Consider the following 19,035-nt stretch of genomic DNA (forward strand, 5'->3'; position numbering starts at 1 on the left):
TGAGAGAGAGAGAGAGAGAGAGAAAGAGAGAGAGAAAGAGAGAGAGAAAGAGAGAGAGAGAGATGCCGCTGAGGATGGGGCAGAGCGACACACACTCGCGCACACACGCAGTCCCGTCGCCTGTACTAGCAAGCGCCGGAGTCTTCACCGATTTGTAATTCTCTTTGTTCCTCTCCGGATCGATGCCCTCCTCCTCCTCCACGCCAAGACTCTCGCCGCCTTCTTCTCCCTCCAGTGACATTTGCAGGGAAAGAAAGGCGAAGAAGCCGCCTGTGAAATAACCTGCAGCAGGGTGGGATTCTCTCTCCTCCTTTGCAGCCTTGCCTTGCCTTGCCTGCTGCCTGCCTGCCTTCCCTTCTGCAGGAGCGGCCGCGGCCGCAGGCAAGCCCCCCACCCGGCTCGGCGAGGCATGGGCCACCCACTGGAGCCTGGAGAGGCAGCAGGAGAAAGGAGGAAGCCTGTGCCCAGCAGCCCTGCCCTCCGCGGCCAGCCAGCGGCATGGACAGCAGCAGCAGCAGCCCTCCTCCTGCCTGACTAGCGCCGCCGAGCTGGGCTCCTTCCTGGGAGGAGGAGGAGAGGGGCTGCATTGAGTTGCTGCCAGGCGGGATTGCGTCGCTCTCCGCCCCCTGCCCGTCCCCCGCGTCTGCCGTTGAACTTGTTGCTGCTGAGGGGAAGAGAAGAAAAAAGGAGGGCGGGCTGGCCAGAAGCCGCCTCAGCCGAGTCCCCACGACCGCCCGCGGGAGAGTCGCCCGCCTCGAAGTCCTCTCAATGCAACCTGCGCGCTCTGGCCAGACTTTGCCAAGGTAAGGCGGCTGCAGGGAAGGGCGGGCTGAGGGGAACTGGGCGCGCGCGCCTGGTTTGGCTAGGCGAAGCCCCCCCGCCAAGAAAGAGACCCCCTTGCCCCCCCCACACTTATGATGGATTCCCACCCCCCACTTTACATCCCGTCTCCGCCGCCAGAGGTTTGGGCGCCGCGCCACCTGCTCGGCAGCAGCAAGTGGCGAGGAGAGTTTGAGAGGGCTCGTGAGGCGCCGAGGCGAGACGGCACTTGCGGCGTCGCGGGGGCGCGAAGGGCGGGCGCGGGAAGAGCAGCATTGGGGGCGCCTGAAAACACATTCAGGCAACTGGGGGGGAGGGGGAGACGGGCGAAGAGCTAAGAGGAACCAGAGCCCCCTCGCCTCCCTTGGCGCCTCGAGAACTAGTTGGCCCCGCCCCGCAGTCGCATTTCCGTCACAACCCCACCACCCTTTGCCCTCGCCGAGAACCCTGAACTAACTTCCTGCCCAAGCCCAAAAAGGGCTGACCCCTTTTGCGTGACCGGAGCTTCGTATCGTTTATACTCTCCTGCCTGCCCCTCCCCCCTCTTTTTTCACTGCATTTTATATATACACACACGCACACACCACATACTGTACCTGCCCCCTCCCAGCCTCACAGCTCCTTGGGACTGCACAGCCCTACTTTTCCTCACACCCCTGTACCCAGTAACACACATGCACCCTACTTGATGTTCCCACACCCCATAATCTCTGTCCATAAAACTCCAGTATCTTTTTTACCCGCCCTCAACTATGCTTGGTCATTCATGGGATGCCCTGCCCCGCCGTGCCCCGCCCGACCCCTCCTCTGTTCCTCCCTTTCACCACCTCAACTATGAAGACTTCCTCCCAGCTGGCCTTCCCTTTACATCTGGACACTTCTTTCTCTCACACCTATTTGGTCCCTCCTCCCTCCCTCCCTCATCACAGAATCCTAAAGTTCCAGTTGTATGACTGTTCCTGTCCCCTCAAGACCAAACGCCCAACACATCTCTTTCTCTTTTCACCTCCCTTACTCTGTTCCCTTCTAAACTTCCCTTCCAACTACACCTGAGCTTTCCTCTTCCCTGTCTTTTGATGAAGCTCCTAGCTTTTCCCTCTCTGCATTTTCATCCAAGTGTGTTTCTTTCTACAAGTGACTGTTCTTCCAGAACATCTGTCCAGATCAAGTCAAAATTTGACTTTCCCAGTCTTTCTATATATCCTTCTTAATTCCCACTTTTTAAAAATTAACTTCACCTTCCCTAAGGAGGCTCCCAGAATTTTTAAACACCCTTTCCCCGACCACCTGTTCCTCATGACTTGAGCTGGTTGTTGTTGCTGTTGTTGTTGTTGTTTTAAGAAAGTTTGGCTTTACCAGAGTATGAGGTTTCTGGGTTTCCTTTATCCCTCTGCCCTGTTTCCCTAGAATAGAAAGAGTCTGGAGAAGGTGTGTTATTAGTATGATGCGATGATCTGGATGAGGAGAATCAGCCATGAATTCATCTTCTTCACCCTTCCTTCCTAAACCTGCTTACCAATAGGTGGAGTTGGAGCAATTAGCAAGTGTTCTATTTGTTTCAGCAGCACTAGCCCAAGGATTTACCCAAGGCAACTCAACCTTATCTTTCCTCTCTCCCCAGTTTTAGCCAGCTACTGGTGGGAAAAAGATTTGAGTTGGTAATTGGAGCACATTTCCAGGTATCAGCATGGAACAGCAAACTTTCTAGTCAGGAGATTGTGCTTTTGGCCTGGCAGATTAGCTGATTACTGCTTAAGGGACCCGGCAGGCTCTTGCGAACAGTATCCTTTAGCTCTATTTTTTACATCTTTCGTGATCTCAAACCGGTTAGTTGAGAAAAAAGGTTTTGGATAATAGTATGTGACAGCTTCTCATGTAGCATGGATTGTTAAGATATTAAATCAAATATCTTAAACTGACTTGAAGAATGAGAGAACAGTGGCAGTTTGGGGAAGGTGGCATAAAGGAAAATGGAAAAAATGGGCATCGTTTCTATTACTTAGAAATTCTGGCTCCCCTAACCTCTTGGTACATTTTGTTTTTACATTTCAGTAGACTGGATTTTTTCTAAGGAGAACTCCGAACAATACCAGTAGCAGTTTACACAATGGCAGCAGGAGTAGCGGCGTGGTTGCCTTTTGCTCGGGCAGCAGCTATAGGATGGATGCCAGTGGCCACAAACCCCATGCCGAATGCTCCCCGGCAGGAGAGGAAGCGAAGCCAGGACTCTCTAATTGTGCTGAATGTGAGTGGCACCCAGTTCCAGACCTGGCTGGACACCCTGGAACGCTATCCTGATACGCTGCTGGGCAGCTCAGAGCGGGATTTCTTCTACCACCCAGAGTCACAGCAATACTTTTTTGACCGGGACCCTGACATCTTCCGACACATCCTCAATTTCTATCGAACAGGGAAGCTACACTACCCCCGTCAAGAGTGCATCTCAGCCTATGATGAAGAGCTGGCTTTCTTTGGTATTATCCCTGAGATCATTGGTGATTGCTGCTATGAGGAATACAAGGATCGACGACGGGAAAATGCTGAACGTCTTCAGGATGATGCTGATCAGGATAATGCTGATGAATGCAATCTGCCTTCCATGACAGCTCGGGAGAGGATGTGGCGGGCCTTTGAAAATCCACACACTAGCACACTAGCTCTGGTCTTTTACTATGTTACAGGCTTCTTCATTGCTGTTTCTGTCATTGCAAATGTGGTGGAGACAGTGCCCTGTGGGGTAAGTCCTGGTGCCATCAAGGAGCTGTCCTGTGGAGAGCGCTATGATGTGGCTTTCTTCTGTCTGGATACGGCCTGTGTCATGATCTTCACAGTTGAGTATCTGTTGCGTCTGGCGGCTGCCCCCAGCCGTTACAAGTTCATGCGTAGTGTCATGAGCATCATTGATGTAGTGGCCATTATGCCCTATTACATTGCTCTTGTGATGACCAACAATGAGGATGTCAGTGGGGCCTTTGTAACACTACGTGTCTTCCGGGTCTTCCGGATCTTTAAGTTTTCCCGCCACTCACAGGGTTTGCGTATCCTGGGCTACACTCTGAAAAGTTGCGCATCAGAGCTTGGCTTTCTCCTCTTTTCTCTCACTATGGCCATCATAATCTTTGCTACAGTCATGTTTTATGCTGAAAAAGGCTCATCAGCCACCAAATTCACCAGCATCCCTGCTGCTTTCTGGTATACTATTGTCACTATGACCACCCTGGGGTAAGTGCATATGGGTTTTGTATTTGCCTCAACAGAATATAAAGAGCTGTATTATTGTAATGGATTATGTGTTGTTGATTTTTTTTAAGGCTTGTGAGAAAAGTGATGATGCATACTTGAGTTTTGATCAAGGAAGTGCTTATGATCTATTTATGATGATGTGCAGAAGTATGTCAGTTCACCATCTCTGAATTGATCAGAAGGATTAAAAAACTGAAATAATGGGATATTCTTACAATTCTAACATTGTTTTAATTTTCATACTTCATTTTTTTTCTTCATTTTTTTTCTTCCATTGTGAGATGTCAGGTTAATGTTTCCCTGCAGTATCACTTACCTATTTTCCTTTCATAGTTGAAGTTACAAGAGGGGTAACATGAGTTATATGGCTGCTCTGCTGTTACAACCCATAGCATATTGAAGTTTATGTGGGAAAACAACTTTTTTAGAAATGGTGCTAAGTTTATTAAGCATTAACAGCTGGTGCAGTGATATATTTCTATAGACAGACTTGTACAAAATTATTTGCTTAAGAAGGAACATGATGCAGCACAAGATAAGTAGTTTTAAATTTCAGGGAGATGGAGTTAAGCCTTAGCTTGAATCTTCCCTTGAAATCAGTGGTACTCCAAAGTGTAATACTGGCTGGATTTGGCTTGAGGAGGTAAGTTAATTTGAGCAGCATATTTGTCATGTTATTCTGAAGCACTCCCAATAACTTAGTCAAAGGTACTATAAAGAAGTTTTTTTTCCCCCAATTCAGATATTCATTTTTACAACTGTGCATTAACCTATCTGCTAAAAGTAAGATTAGTGAACAGCAAAACCAGCCTTTCATCTTGTTTATTAAATATCATGTTTGAAGCTTATCTATCTCTGTATCAAAATAAAAGAAAGTGGGGTGGCAGCTTACCTGACAACAACTACGGGATGAACAACACTCTATACAGAAGAGTATGAGCAAAGCGTTCCAAAAGATGAATGTGGGATACTCCATGGAAGATAGAATATCCCACTATAATTTCTTATTCAGCAATTTATTGGCTAATAAATAAGGGAAACAGTTGTGGGGGGTAAATTCTGAACACTGAATCCACTCCTCCTGGAGAGGCCTTATCATTTCAATAATGGATAGTAAAATAGATCTATTTTAATGTTGTTTCATACACAGGGCAAAATACAGCCAATTAAGTTGCATTGCTTTCAGTAGGAAAGATTTAAAGATGTATTTAAGTCAATGGGATGAAAAAATGCTTACCTCTGGTTCAATCATGAGTATAAATTAGCCTGAAACTAGAAGTGATGGTGGCAGAACCAATGCACCAATAATGGTTGTAGCTGGTGTGAGGGGTGATTTTTAAAGCAAAAGGGTGTGGAGTACCGAATCCTCCTCCACCCATCAGCTTACCTCTTGCAGCTCCTCCCTTCAGAGACTTTTCTCCCAGCCTGGCATACTTCTGGAACTGAATTGGAGACTAGCAGAGAGAAAAGAGGCTTGAGGGATACTGACTATGGAGAGGTACTTGAAAGGAAGGAGGAGGGCTCAAAAGCCTCTATCTGTTCATCTCTTTGCTCTTAAAATTAAGTACCCACCTTCTTCTTTAGACACGATTGGGGCAGATTGGGGTTATGTGTATATATCAGGCTGAAACTAGGAGTGGCAGTAGCAGAATCATATCTTTAATGTCTAGTTAGGCACTCAGACCTTAAAATTAGTAACATCTGGTTTGGTTCTCAGTAAAATATGAAAGGTAGTTGTTAAAGAAAAATAATGATCATAAGTTAATACACAATATTGATGTAATATTTACAAAAGCACTTGAAGTTGAAAGGTCTAGTTAGTAATTGTTATGTCTCATATTGTGGGCAAGACACATTTAGCTTGATTGTAAAATGCCCATCTGGTTGGTCTTGTCCATGGTACTGAAAGGGACGCTTGATTTTTGTTTCTTCATCTTGCCATTTGTTCATCCAAATTGAAAATGCTGCTGCTGCTGCTCCTACTAGTTGTTGTTGTTGTTGTTGTTTCATGGGATTATGGCACAAAGTTGATTCTTAAATAGATTGATGAAAGAAGTGTTGTGCTCTTGGTAAGAAAGAGAATTGCTAATACCAAGAATGTTTATTAATGTTAAACTTGATCTGAAGGTATTGACAAAAAAGCACTGTACTGTAAGTTATTACTTTTTCTACAATATCTTATTACATACAGATTAATTGATTCAATTTGTCTTTTTATATCAGTTCTGTTATAGTTTGTGTAAAGTTTGTGCTTAAAAATGTAGTAAAATAGTAAAGAATAATCTCAGCATATGGATTTATTTCTAATGCTGTTTTCTGTTGGGACAAGGCCAGGAAAAGTGAAAAGTAGAAATACGAAAGAACAAACTTAAGAGACAAAAGTTGTTATGTATTACTGACTTTTAAAATGAGTGTTACGTTCTCCAATCTTCCATTAGATTACATTTAATTTACATGGCTGGCTTAAAGTTTAAATAAGGACTTTAAGATTAGTCTGTAACAAAAGAAGAATGCTCTAATTATGACCAAAGTTAAATGAACTCTTATGCTGTGCTGAGAAACTGCTCAGCAAATCTTTTAGAATGCCATAAAACCATATGAAAGTTTATAGTAAGTAATCAACTAGCTTTATGTACATTGTAGAGAATAGCTATAATTCATATTTTTTCCACTGAGATAGCAAGGATATTTAATGAAAATCTTACTCATTTGAGAAGTTTGAATGCTAGGTTCAAAGCCATATTTCTCAGTTCTGTGTGATTCTGGGCAATTAAACAGTCTTCTAAAAATGCAGTAGATTATACTTGCTTTTTACAGAGACTTCCCATGTTAAATATTGTTGTATTTTAATATCCAAAAACAATTCATTTTTTATGCTCTAAGTCAAGGGGGGATTTAAGAGTGATCCTCAAAGAAAGGCTTGGGCTTGCTTGAAATAAGAACTGGGTAAAAAAACCTTGTATACATACAGTCTCAAACTCAAGATATCTACAACTACTTTCAGTATTGGTCTATTGCATATCCTTTTTTGTAATGCCTGAAATCTGGTGAATAGATTCTGTAGATTCTGATAAAGTATGGTGAATAGGCATTATGTAAACTCTGGTAAAGTTTACCATGGATAAACTGAGAATGCATATTTGCTTATTTAATTAGTATTGTAGTTTATGCACCACAAACTACTGCACCACTATTGTAGTTTATGCATCACTATTTCTTCAGCTAATGAAAACATCACACAGCCCTTTTTTATGTAAACAGGTCAAAGTAATCAACGCAATAATACATACAGGTATTAAAATGTATCTCTTTGCCTAATTAAATTAAATTATATCCCTTTATACAGATGAATAGTTTTTTAAAAGGTTATTTGAAGTAATTCTTGGTCATTTGCTGCCTCTCAATTGTGAATGGATAGGCTTATGTACTAAAAGACATAACACTGCCATTTGTAATATTATCATTCCCTCTAATAGGGAATTTAAGTGGTTGAGTGTTTGGAAATGAAATGAAACCAGACTACCTAAAAATAATGTAGTGATTTCTACATACTCAGGGAACACCTTGCATATGCAGAAGTACCTAAGTTTGTGAATTTAAAAAAGGTTTTTAAAAATTCCCCCCCCCCCCAAAAAAAACCTGCATTACAGGAACCTGTGAGCTTACAGAATGTTAATGGCAGTTGAGCCTACATAGTAGGGTAGGGCTGGTGAAGGGTCTAATGAAGACAGAAGTCTGACAGGCTGTGTGAGTCCATCCATCAATTCTACATTTAAGAGCGGTTTGAGACTGTCGTGTAGTTATGCAAAGCTATTGTATGGCACAGAATTTGGCTGACATGAGGATATTTTTGGTATATTTTCCATGCAATTATACTTTAATCAAATACAGCTCAATAACGTACAATATTTCATTTTCTATATTTTCAGATTAATGAAATAATCACTAGACAGGATCCACCTTCATGTAAATTGATTAAATTTATAACATCCAAAGAGACATATGATTTACATTGCCAATATTTAATAAAGGAAGACCAATTTACTATAAATATCTTGCATCTTTCTCCGCCTTCTTTTAGGCACAGAGAAAGATGCCAAATTACTTGTCTGTCTAGCCTAGTATTATCTACTGTGACCAGCAGTTGATCTCCAAGGTCTCCTGCTGAGATCTTTCCCTTCACCTGCTACCTGACTATTCTAAGTGGAAATGCCAAGCATTGTATCTGGGACATGCATGTAAAGCATGTGCTGTACCACTGTGTGATGGTCCTTCTTACCCTTGTATGGTTTGTGATTCCTGCCATATGGGCATATTCAGATATTTTATTTTTCCATTTCAAGATAGATGGTACTGTCAGAACTTTCCAGTACCTAGCATAGCAATTGCTTGCTGCCACTATCCCATATGAAATTAATTCTCAGTAATGAAGCAATATTCCATTTGTGTAAGTTATCTTTGTGGTTTTCTGATGGCACTTCATTTTCAGCAGAAACAGCTCTGTTGGCACAACTCTATGCATCTAATATTTGGTAGCAATCCTTAGGAAGAAATTGTTGCCAGTCACCTGCAGACTGGAAAGACTTCATTCACTTGCTAAGCATAGGACATCGTAGCTATGTGCATCTATGGATCAGCATCATAGTTTATATACTTCTGTTCTGGATTAACTTGGAACTACCATTCCCTAAAAGCAAAATCACATGCAAAATCACTATAGACTTGCAGGCTTTCTACAAGCTATGCAAAATGTGGTAAAGTAAGGTGGCAGAATGAAGGACTGTACCACGTCAAACTGCAGGCAGGCATTCATATTTTTAATGATCCCCTATATAAAAAGTTACTTTCATTTGTTAAACTAGCCGAGCACAGAGATTCCTATGCTGGACCTTTCCCTCTGCTCTGCCATTTTTTTACATGTAGACAGTGGTATAGTGGAGGCAGGGCTTGCAGGGACACAGCCCCAGCACTTTTTCGTTAGCAGGGACTCTGATGTCATCAGCCACCCCGCTCAGAATTCCCTGTTCCCTCTGAGTTTAGCTGCAATCCTCACTGTAGCTGTGCGGGGAATGAATTTTCCAAGCAACAATATATTGTTCCATGTTGGAATGCAAAGTATTTGGAATGACTTGGTCTGGAATGGGCAATTAAGACCTATTCGCTTTACCAAAGACATGCTCCTGGTGGAGATGAAAACTGCTAGAACTGGTTTGTTGATATGGATCGACACAGCTGCCTGAAACTTTTGGACTGCCCTTGGAGACTGTCACAATGAGCTCCTGCATTTCCAAATGTACCACTACACCACTGTGTGTGTGTGTGTGTGCACGCGTGCGTGCGTGAGTAGTTCAATCCAGCTGGGTGTGTGGACATTACTGTTGGAAGGGGAGGGGGGAGATAGAATGAAGGAGCATAGGGAAGGCTAATGGGTAATGTTGGGCTGCTAACTGAGTGTGCAAGGGGGCTGTTTAAATGAGAAGGGATCTGTCTATGAGGGCTGAGTTGAGAGGTTGAAGCTTTCATAGAGTATCATATTTTGACAACCTAAAATGTTTGTGTTTGATTGAGAGGGTGGGTGGGCAAAAAATATTTTAACACTCCTGCATTTTTTTTCAGATGTCCAATTGAAATACACCTTCCTTACTCTCAGCTGCACTGTTTTTGGATACCAGTTGAAGGCTGTATATCTTACAAGGTTGTATAATCTTAGAAGGGGGCATGGCTGTGAGGGGGCATGTGAAATATAGATTTCAATTTACCCAGGACCACTCAGTTGGGATCTTATGAGGTGGCGAAGAACATGCACACAACCAATGTAAGTGAAAGAAAAGGAGATGTATTGAAATAAAAAAATAAGCAAAAGTAGAATCTCCCCAGAGAGTTGCATGCTCTCTGAGGCTGAAGAGGTTACACGCCTCTCAGGTACAAACTTAGTTACAAAGAAATCTCAAAGAATTTCAGGCTCTCTGAAGCGCAAGAGGTTGCACACCTCTTAGATAAGAGCCCAAAACTAACAGTCCTCAAGAAGTTGCACCGTTCTCTGAGGCATACGAGTTTGCATGCCTCTTAGGTAGCAACTTAGTTACCCAAGTGTGGTGCATTAAATGACTAAGTATACAGTTAGCCCCTGTTTGATGCTCAGCTCCAGATCGGTCCACGCCACAAGTGGCCCACTGAGGCAACAGTGATACAGTGTCAGCCAGGCCCAAGCCTAAGCCTGCTGTCTTATATCCTAAACCCAAAGGGTTAAGTATGACAGAACAAAGATAACTGCAGCTTATCTAAGCCCTGGACAGTAAAATCCGTTCCCTGAATTTTACCCAACACATACTCACCACATTGCTATCAAGTACTTGGCCAGAACACTTACTATGTGTCCTGTGGATCAAGGGTATTGTTGGTATGTGCACACATACAAACAATCCAGATGCAACCACGCCCCTCCTGAACAATGGCAGATTCATTTTATACCCTTTTCCCTCATTGGGGCTCATGAGATCAAAGAGAGGTTCGGTATGTTCTTTGTTGATAATACATCATGTTCCCAGTTCCAGGATTACTGACAGATTGACATCTCCTTCTGACTCCCCAACAGTTCTCAAGGTTCTTTCTGTGGTCATAACGTGCCGTCCTCTTTTATTGGCCCATTTCCATCTTCTGTAACTGGTACTTTAGCAATCTTCAGCACATACCAGAGCACCCTCATCTTGCCCTCCTGCAATAAAGCCATTCATTCTCCATTCACATCTCCCCTGCCTGATCTGGGCTATTCACATGACATTGACTGGTTTAGAATGGTGACCTTTTTACATTTCATAGTGTTCTCAGTTAACACTCAGATGTCTTGGGTCACAGAATACATTTCAGGATGTTTACAATTCAGGCTTGTATTCAGGGTCAAACTTTGCATTCTATTTCTTTTCACACCACATTTGTTACATTGCAAAGAAAACAAGAGTACACTGTGGCGCTTGAAGTCTACAAGGTTATCTACTAGGAGCAGGGGGAGAAGTTATAGAGGGAAGCAATCTTCATTGAGAAAAATCAAGTAAAGGTGGGTTTAAGAAATGAAAGAAATTAATAAAAGTGATAAGTTATTAGAAGTAAATATTTAAGGGAAATATAAGTTGATATGAGGAGACGTTAAAAAGACAACTTGAAGAAAAATAGGAAAATAAAAATCACACTGTGTCAGGCTTGGCTGTGACTGTCACAAAGGGACCCTGCACTTCTGAATTTGCCACTACACTACTGCATGTAGAAAAAGTTGGTTTTATATGAGGAAAGGATCCAAGAATACACATAACACCCTCTGCAATCTAAAGTGATCTGGTTCAATATTCTACTCCCCTCTATCAACTTATTCTGCATAACTTGTAGAAAGACTATTGGAATTCTACACAATAGAGGGAAGTGTCATTCACCCAAAAGAAGGAAAACAGAAAAATATCCCACAGAAAGACACAGAGACAAATGTATTCATTTATAAACAAAACCCCAATGCATTAGAGTCACAGTTGGCACTTGATCTGCGGAGCCCATTGTGCTTTTTAAAAAAATGTCTGTGTCTTCTGTAAGAATACACCTTCAACGTATATACAGTTCCCCTGATGAAAGGCAATTGTGTCTTGAAATTAATTGAGGCTGAAATTCTGTGCACATTTACCTGTGTATAAATCCCATAGAAATGAGTGATGCTTGCTTCTGAGTTGATGTGAATAGGATTGCACTGTTAGTGGTATTTGTTAAGGTGAAAATGTGTCTCTGAACCCTTCTACCAATTGTGTTTGCAAATCTGTAATAATTTACTGTGAAAATAAACAGGGAGTTAAAATGTGCTAATCTACTCTACTTAAGAAGAAGTATTTTTAATTATTGTTGTTTATTATTCATATACAGTAGCTGTAGCACCATCAGTGTACATGACCCTTTACAGAGTAAGAAACAAATACTAAACAGGATTCTGCACCAAGAAGTTTACAATCTAAATGTCAACAGTGGAACAAAACAGCAAAAAGAGGCAAGGCAAGGCAGATGCTAGGGCAATATGAGCAAATGCAACTACATATAGTTAGGTTTTGTTTCAACTGGGATGACATTTAAGGAGGCTTTGCATAAAAGGTGGATTATGAGGAGAGATTGGAAGGAAGGAAGGAAGGAAGGAAGGAAGGAAGGAAGGAAGGAAGAGAGGTGACACAGTGCAGGTGTTCTTGGAGACACAGGGCAACAAAGTAGAATAGATGTCATTTAAAAAGCCAGGAGATTTTGGAGCAACTCAGGGAGATAAAGATGGAGGACCAAAGGTTGCAGACAGGAATATACCAAAATTAAGGAGACAAAGATAGGGCTGGGCAAGACCATTGAGAACTTTAAGGGTAAGGGGGGGGGAGTTTGTGCCGTATGTGGATGGGAAAGGTGAATAATTTTGAATATGTAGCATAACACCAAAGATGATCTACTGAAGACTTCTTGATTTCATAAAACTGTACCCTGCATGAGAATTTTCTTATACACAGCAACAATTTGCTATCAGGTGTGTTGTTTTCCTCACATTTTATTAGAAATAGATGGAATCTGGTGTTCTGACAGTTGAGTTGTTAGTAGTCATAAATACATCTGACTAGTGCTAAAGAGGTCAAAAGGCACAACAACAAATATTACACTGCAGCACTAATGGTATGTGCTGCCTGCCACACATAATAATGACAGTCAGGACATTATTTATTTGATCTAAATATAAAAAAAATCCAGGAACTTTAAATAAATGTTATGTCATCTCCTACCACTCCAGGATAAGAAATTGGGGGTGGTTTTACCAAAATACTGAAAAATCTTTGATAATGCTGGCTAAAATGCTCATTGTGTACACATTTGGTTGGGAAAGAGAAATGTAATAGAAACACAGTGAAAAATAAAACATCCCCTGCAAATGAAATATTTATATTATATCTTGTTGACATGAACAGAATTTCACAAGCACAAGTAAAATTCTCATCTTGTTTATTATTTACCAGCAAACTTCATTGGCCTTCTTACTTCCCTTCTCACGTAGCATATTGCTTCTGTAAATGCCTCCATCTCTGCAGAGTAATCCCTAATTTACACAAAACCAAGTGACAAGAGAATCGGGATCTATAAGTATAAAAAACAATTGTTAAAAACAATTAGGAATGAAAACTCAAATAATACAATTTTAGATGCAGCAGGCTTATCAGATTTCACAGCTAGTTGTCTGCTTCACCAGGACAGCACTGGAAAACATACTCTATATTTATATACTTGTAATTCCATATGCACAATGATAATACTATACTTAAGACATAGCTCATCTCAGCTGTTGATGTAGGAAGAAAAGGCTTTTACTGTATATTCAGTGTGATCTAATCCTCTTGGACCAAAGTGCCCACAGTTTGTGCATCTATAGAATAAAGTGTTATCAGCTATATTATCATCCCTATTCACTTGTTATCCCTCAGTTGATTTAAATCATATGAGAAATTCCCCTGCAATGCATGTTGGATGGCAGACATGAGTGATAGGAATGCATCTAAGTGGGCAGACCCAATGAGCACAGTCCTGTTCTTTCCCTCCAGTGATACCAATTGCATGGGGAGTGAATGCCTGAACAGAACTAATGTCACACTACTGCATGGACAGCGCATTCCACAACCAATATAAGGGATGTATTTGAGTTAAGACAAACTGGTCCCATGGACTTTACCAGGAGAAATCAACCAAAGTATGTATTCTAGTTTATCTAGGAGGAGATATGACAGCCAGGTGGAATTTTAAAAAGAAAACTAGGTGTATGAAAGACAACTTTAAACAAGACCAGACCATTCCAGTATCTTTGTGGGGAGTAAATCTCAAAATATTCTCTATCAAATACGCTAGACGTGTTGTTGAGATGTATACCATTCATAGCTGCTGTGAGTAGGTGTTCAATTTCTTCACGTTGTAAGTCTTTCACATATATGTTGTGTAATCATTTTTGCAAACACAGCCATTATATGATTAAATACCCTCAAAGTCTTTTGCTGACTCATCCAAAAGGCTATGTGCAGATTTACAGTAATCCATAGTGTAATCCTGTACGTGGTTACTCAGATATAAATTCCACAGTGTTCAATGGGACTTATTCCCAGGTGTGTATACCAGTGGGAGGCAATGTGTAAACTGCATGCAGCCCCCACTGCCCCAGCTGTCCCTTGGTTCCCCCCCATTTTTTAAAAAAAGTTTTTTTTAAAAAAAATGCCATCCATACAGGTTATGGAGTGCCAAAATGGTTAAATTTAGGTTGCGAACAAGCTAAATTTAGCCTCTGTAGTGCTATGGAGTAGTTTGCTGCCAAATTTTGGGCCCTTTTTCATCTTTTGGGGGTCACCCCACCATGGACTGCACAGCATCCTGCAGAATGCGGCCCACTGCATGGGTCTGGGGGTGAAAATGGAAGTATGGAAGTTGCTCATCCCTGATGTATATGATTGCAGCCAAAAAGAGATAGATAGATAGATAGATAGATAGATAGATAGATAGATAGATAGATTTACTATAATGCAAAAATATTCATTTTAGCAGCTCTAAGCATAATACTAAAACATCTCCATCTCCCTACTGACTTAGCTGTTAACATTTTCAAAGACAGTCCAAAACTTAGGCAACTTGTTTCAAATTTAGGGGACATTATGCAGCCTAATTTTAATATTTCTGTGTATAACCTCAGAGTTGCAGAGAACATAATATTACCAAGCAAGAACTGGGGAAATTCAGAATTCCTGTGCATTTGAAAGTGTCTGTGTTCCTGACCCATGAAAGAAAATGGCAAGAGTCTCAATACAATGATGGACCATTGTAGTCTTCCACTAGCTGTTATGCTTTTGAAGGTGTCACAGTAAAGGAGATTTTTAAGAGGTACAGAAGAGAGAAGAAAATAAGGGATATGAAAGAAAGTTTTAAATATTCAACCTGAGTGTGGAAATGTTAATCACCTGCTCTTTGTCTGTGTTTTAAAACTTCTCCAAGGCAACTGTAAAGGTGGTTGTTTATAGCCATGCTGTAAGCAAAATCTAGAAAACTAAGGGGGATGGCAATACTCAGTATACCACGCTACTTGGCCCAAGTCTACACATAACCAATCACTGTGGAGACATTAAGGTGAGTGTTACATAAATTATGGTCTTCTGATTCCACCCTGCAATAAGAGAATAAGAGGTAGACAAGAGTTTTTTCTAAACTTAATACATGTGAATGATGAAAAGCTGGTATCACTGGCAGAGCCAAGATGAGAGTTGACATCTTGATAGTTTCTAAAGATGATAGGTAGGTTGGGAATAACCTTGAGAGGAGCCTTGAAAGTGAATTTTGTATTTGATATGGTAGAAAAGATAGAGTGGAAAGGTGATGTGATTGAAACAATTACCCAGGAGAATGGCTGTTACCTTTGAGCTTGAATACATAGAAGGTTGTATGATGAGATCTAGTAAAGGCTGCAGAACAGGAGAGTGAAGTAGTCAGGTAGAGGTTACATATTAAAATTAATAGCATGGCTTTAATAATACTATGGCTGAAGGGACAGCAATTCAGCTTCTTGCTACAATATTGGGACAGGGACAGCCTGGCATGATAAGTATTCTGTTTCATCAGAAAACTTTCAAAAATTTATTTTTCTTATATTAAAATGTAGAAAGGGCCTTGGTGGGTCAGGACATTTAAACTTAGCTATGTATGAGAAATTGTTCCATCAAAGTTTTTTCTATGGATTTTCCCAAATGCGGACCTGAATGTAATTTATGGTCAGAAATGTGTACATTTCTGAGCTTGCAATGCAATTTCTGCAAAAGAAAAGGTCTTTGACAACATGTGCATATTGGAAAAATGTGCAAAGGCAAATGCGTACATTTTCAAAATGTGCATACTGTTTAGTCAATAGGTGCATGCATCCAAAACTGTGTACATTAAAAAATGTATACAGAAATGCATATATTATGAAAAAAATGGATACACATTTCCATATGGATGGATGGATAGATAGATAGATAGATAGATAGATAGATAGACAGACAGACAGACAGATAGATAACACACGCTTGTGGGAAATCTTGAGGATATTTATTGAAACTTATTTCTTTGCATCTATGTACCAATCTCATGAGATTTATTGGAGCTAATCAAAAGTAGTGTTAGAGCAGAGCAAGCAACATTTTGAACAGTGAGTGGCTAGGCCACACCTTTCTCTAGAATAAGCAGAGGGTGGCCTTGCACAGTTAAACTAGTTGAGAGACTGAGAGATGTGTAAACTAGGATTTATGCTTTGAATCACCCAGCTGTGCCTTTTAATAGACAAAAAGTAGCCTATCTGAGATGATAATTTCAAGAGAAAATATCCCCCTATTTATACTACTTCATTTACACTCACTAACACTAGTTAATATTGCTAGTTAATGTCCAACAAGATGAAAGTGACGAGGGTTTGGGAGGTGTCCGCTGTGGATAGACTTTGATAGTCTTTGGATAGACTGTGGATAGATGTTAAATATGTAGCTGGCCCAGTTGGCTGACTAAACTTAAAAATCCACATAATTTCCTTCAAATCTGCAATGTCTGAAAATGGTAGGTTCATTTTGTCATTATTGCATATGTATTGAAGCCATCTGATAGGAGTCCCTTGCCTCCAGATATCAGAGAAAACATTTTGAGAGGTGGTGAGCTGGTAGAGAGCAACAGGAAGTTTCAACTCAACTACAAACTTTATAGGATTGTCATACAGTTTACTGAAGAAATGTATGCAAAGCACTTTGAACATCTGAAAGGTGCTATAAAATGTTATATGTGTTATTACTAGCACTGGGCTGAAATATTTGGCCTCTTTGATTTTGGCACCTTTGGGGTGTGTGGATGGAAGAGCCAAATAAAGGCTGTATTTTTGGAGAGGGCAAATCCTGTACATTTAGGAGGGGCATGGGACTTCCCATTATGCTTGAAGATAGCAGAGGCTTTCCCTCGGGTTTTCTTTGTCTAGAACCCAAACAAAAGGCTTTGCTACTGCTTTGCTTTATGACAATCATGCCCTGGGACATTGTTGTTGTTGTTTTAAGGATAGCTGCTCCTGCTGGATGCCCAGCTCCTTCATTTGTGGGGAGTTTGGGGAAACTGAAACAGCTAGGGACCCGGCTTAAACATAGGTGAAACAAGAGTTCATTTTTGAGCCTACTGTATGAAGATGCTGAACTGCAGACTGGAAGGTCGGCAGGACAGCAGTTCGAGACCCGAGTGCTGCGAGACAGAGTGAGCTCCCGTCTTCAGTCCCAGCTTCTGCCAACCTAGCAGTTAGAAAGCAAGAAATTGCAAGTAGATAAATAGGTACCGCTTTGGCGGGAAAGGTAACAGCGTTCTGTGCACCTCGGTGTTCAGTCATGCCAGCCACATGACCATGGAAGCGTCTTCGGACAGCACTGGCTCTTCGGCTTAGAAATGGAGATGAGCACCACACCCTAAAGTTGGACACGACTGGTTGGGGACACCTTTACCTTTTTATGATAGTGATGGTGACAAAGGAGCAATATTTCTCCACCTCTGTCACACCTTTAGTGCCATCATCTAGTTAGCTTTTCTGGGTGGTCCTTCAGCGGGTTTAGGGAGCAATCCTGTGGCTGCTAGACAGTGGCTAGATGACCATAGGATATGCTGTTATCTGGGAACTGACCTCCCCCCACTTCTGCGTTGCCTCGGAGGCAGCGCAGAACAGCCCCGTCCTCTGTGCTTGTAAGAGGAGCGTGGAGCCGCTGGAAAGGGGCATGGCTGGGGGCATTCCAGGGCGGGGAGAGTGTAGCTCCCTGTACGACACATCCTATGTGTCTTACAGCAGTCTCCTTCCCCACTCCATGCTCCTGCAGCTAGACAGCCGCAATCAGTTGTCTAGCAGAAAAAGCACAGCAGGAGGAGCGTGGAGGGATCGATCCCCTCCGTGCTTCTCCTGCCTTGCTTTGGGTAGGCGGTCACCTCTGAGGTCAGAGGCGGCTGCCTATGTAGATAGGATTGCGCCCCTAGTGGTGAAAAGCAGGGGACCTCTCAGTGGCGTACTGTGACTTGTTTGACAAGTAGCTTGTTGATAAAGTTTCTCAAATCCATTCTGACTTCTGATTTAAATGACACCAGTTCTGCATTTCAATCAATTGAGGTATTCAGTGCACCATCTGGTCCTATTTTTGTTGGATGGATTTCAGTTATTGCAGCCTGATGATGTGGACAAAGTGCTTGCTAGAGTATACCGTACTGGCTGTATGTTTGACTCTTGCTCATCATGGCTTATAACACCTATCATGTGTGTGCTACTGGGGAAAGACATTTTTTTTCTTCAGTTTTACCAACAATGCCCCTGGGAATGATGCTATGTTATGAGCATCATTCTGTTGGGTCATTCCATGGGATAGAATGTAGATAGCTATGGATTGCAGATTTACGACTGCTTCAAGCAGTGATAGAGCTCTTTTTTTGACTGTAAAGAAAACCTGGGGAAAACCCTCTGCTGCCTCCCAGCATAATGGTAAGTCTGCCCAAATTTTGTTTTTAAAAATTCCCCTTTTAATAAAAGTGGCAAAAAATATTTCCCCACTGTCATAGGCCACAAATGGACTTGCAGAGGTCAGGGAAGTGGGAATTTCACCCCAGAACTAATAATGGGCTTTTGCCCCAAAATGCTTTTCTAATTTAAAAGTATTTTTTTAATAGATGTGCTCATAAAGAGCCCTATCCCTTAAACAGTTTCAATATCCTGCTGAGGACTTCTGAATTTGTACCTAGTGAATTTACTTCTTTTAGCCAACAGGAATTAATTTCCCATATCTACAGGTCCTACTGCAAGGGGAGAAAAGATGTTCATTTATGTTCCATTTTATTATCTTGGTCTGATCTTTATACTAAGAATGACACAGAGATGGTACAACCAGTTTTTGTAATCTTTATCTTTACAGTCTG

At 41.6% G+C, this 19,035-nt stretch overlaps 1 protein-coding gene across 2 annotated transcripts in view; it reads left to right on the forward strand.

The window, feature by feature from the left end:
* The first annotated feature begins 482 nt into the window (after window positions 1–482).
* Window positions 483–19,035, forward strand: part of KCND2 (potassium voltage-gated channel subfamily D member 2) — a 438,337-nt gene continuing 419,784 nt past the window's right edge. Inside the window, exons 1-2 of one of the 2 annotated variants that reach the window (XM_084810849.1) lie at window positions 483–803; window positions 2,872–4,041. In XM_084810849.1, the coding sequence (XP_084666975.1) occupies window positions 2,927–4,041 (1,115 nt within the window). In that variant the 5' untranslated portion in view covers window positions 483–803; window positions 2,872–2,926. The remainder of the gene's footprint in view (window positions 804–2,871; window positions 4,042–19,035) is intronic. The other variant, XM_084810850.1, reaches the window with a different exon arrangement.

Source organism: Heloderma suspectum, chromosome 7, assembly GCF_057233095.1.
Source record: "Heloderma suspectum isolate Gila_16-S chromosome 7, 16-S_ref, whole genome shotgun sequence".
In the NCBI taxonomy this organism is placed as follows: Eukaryota; Metazoa; Chordata; class Lepidosauria; order Squamata; family Helodermatidae; genus Heloderma; species Heloderma suspectum.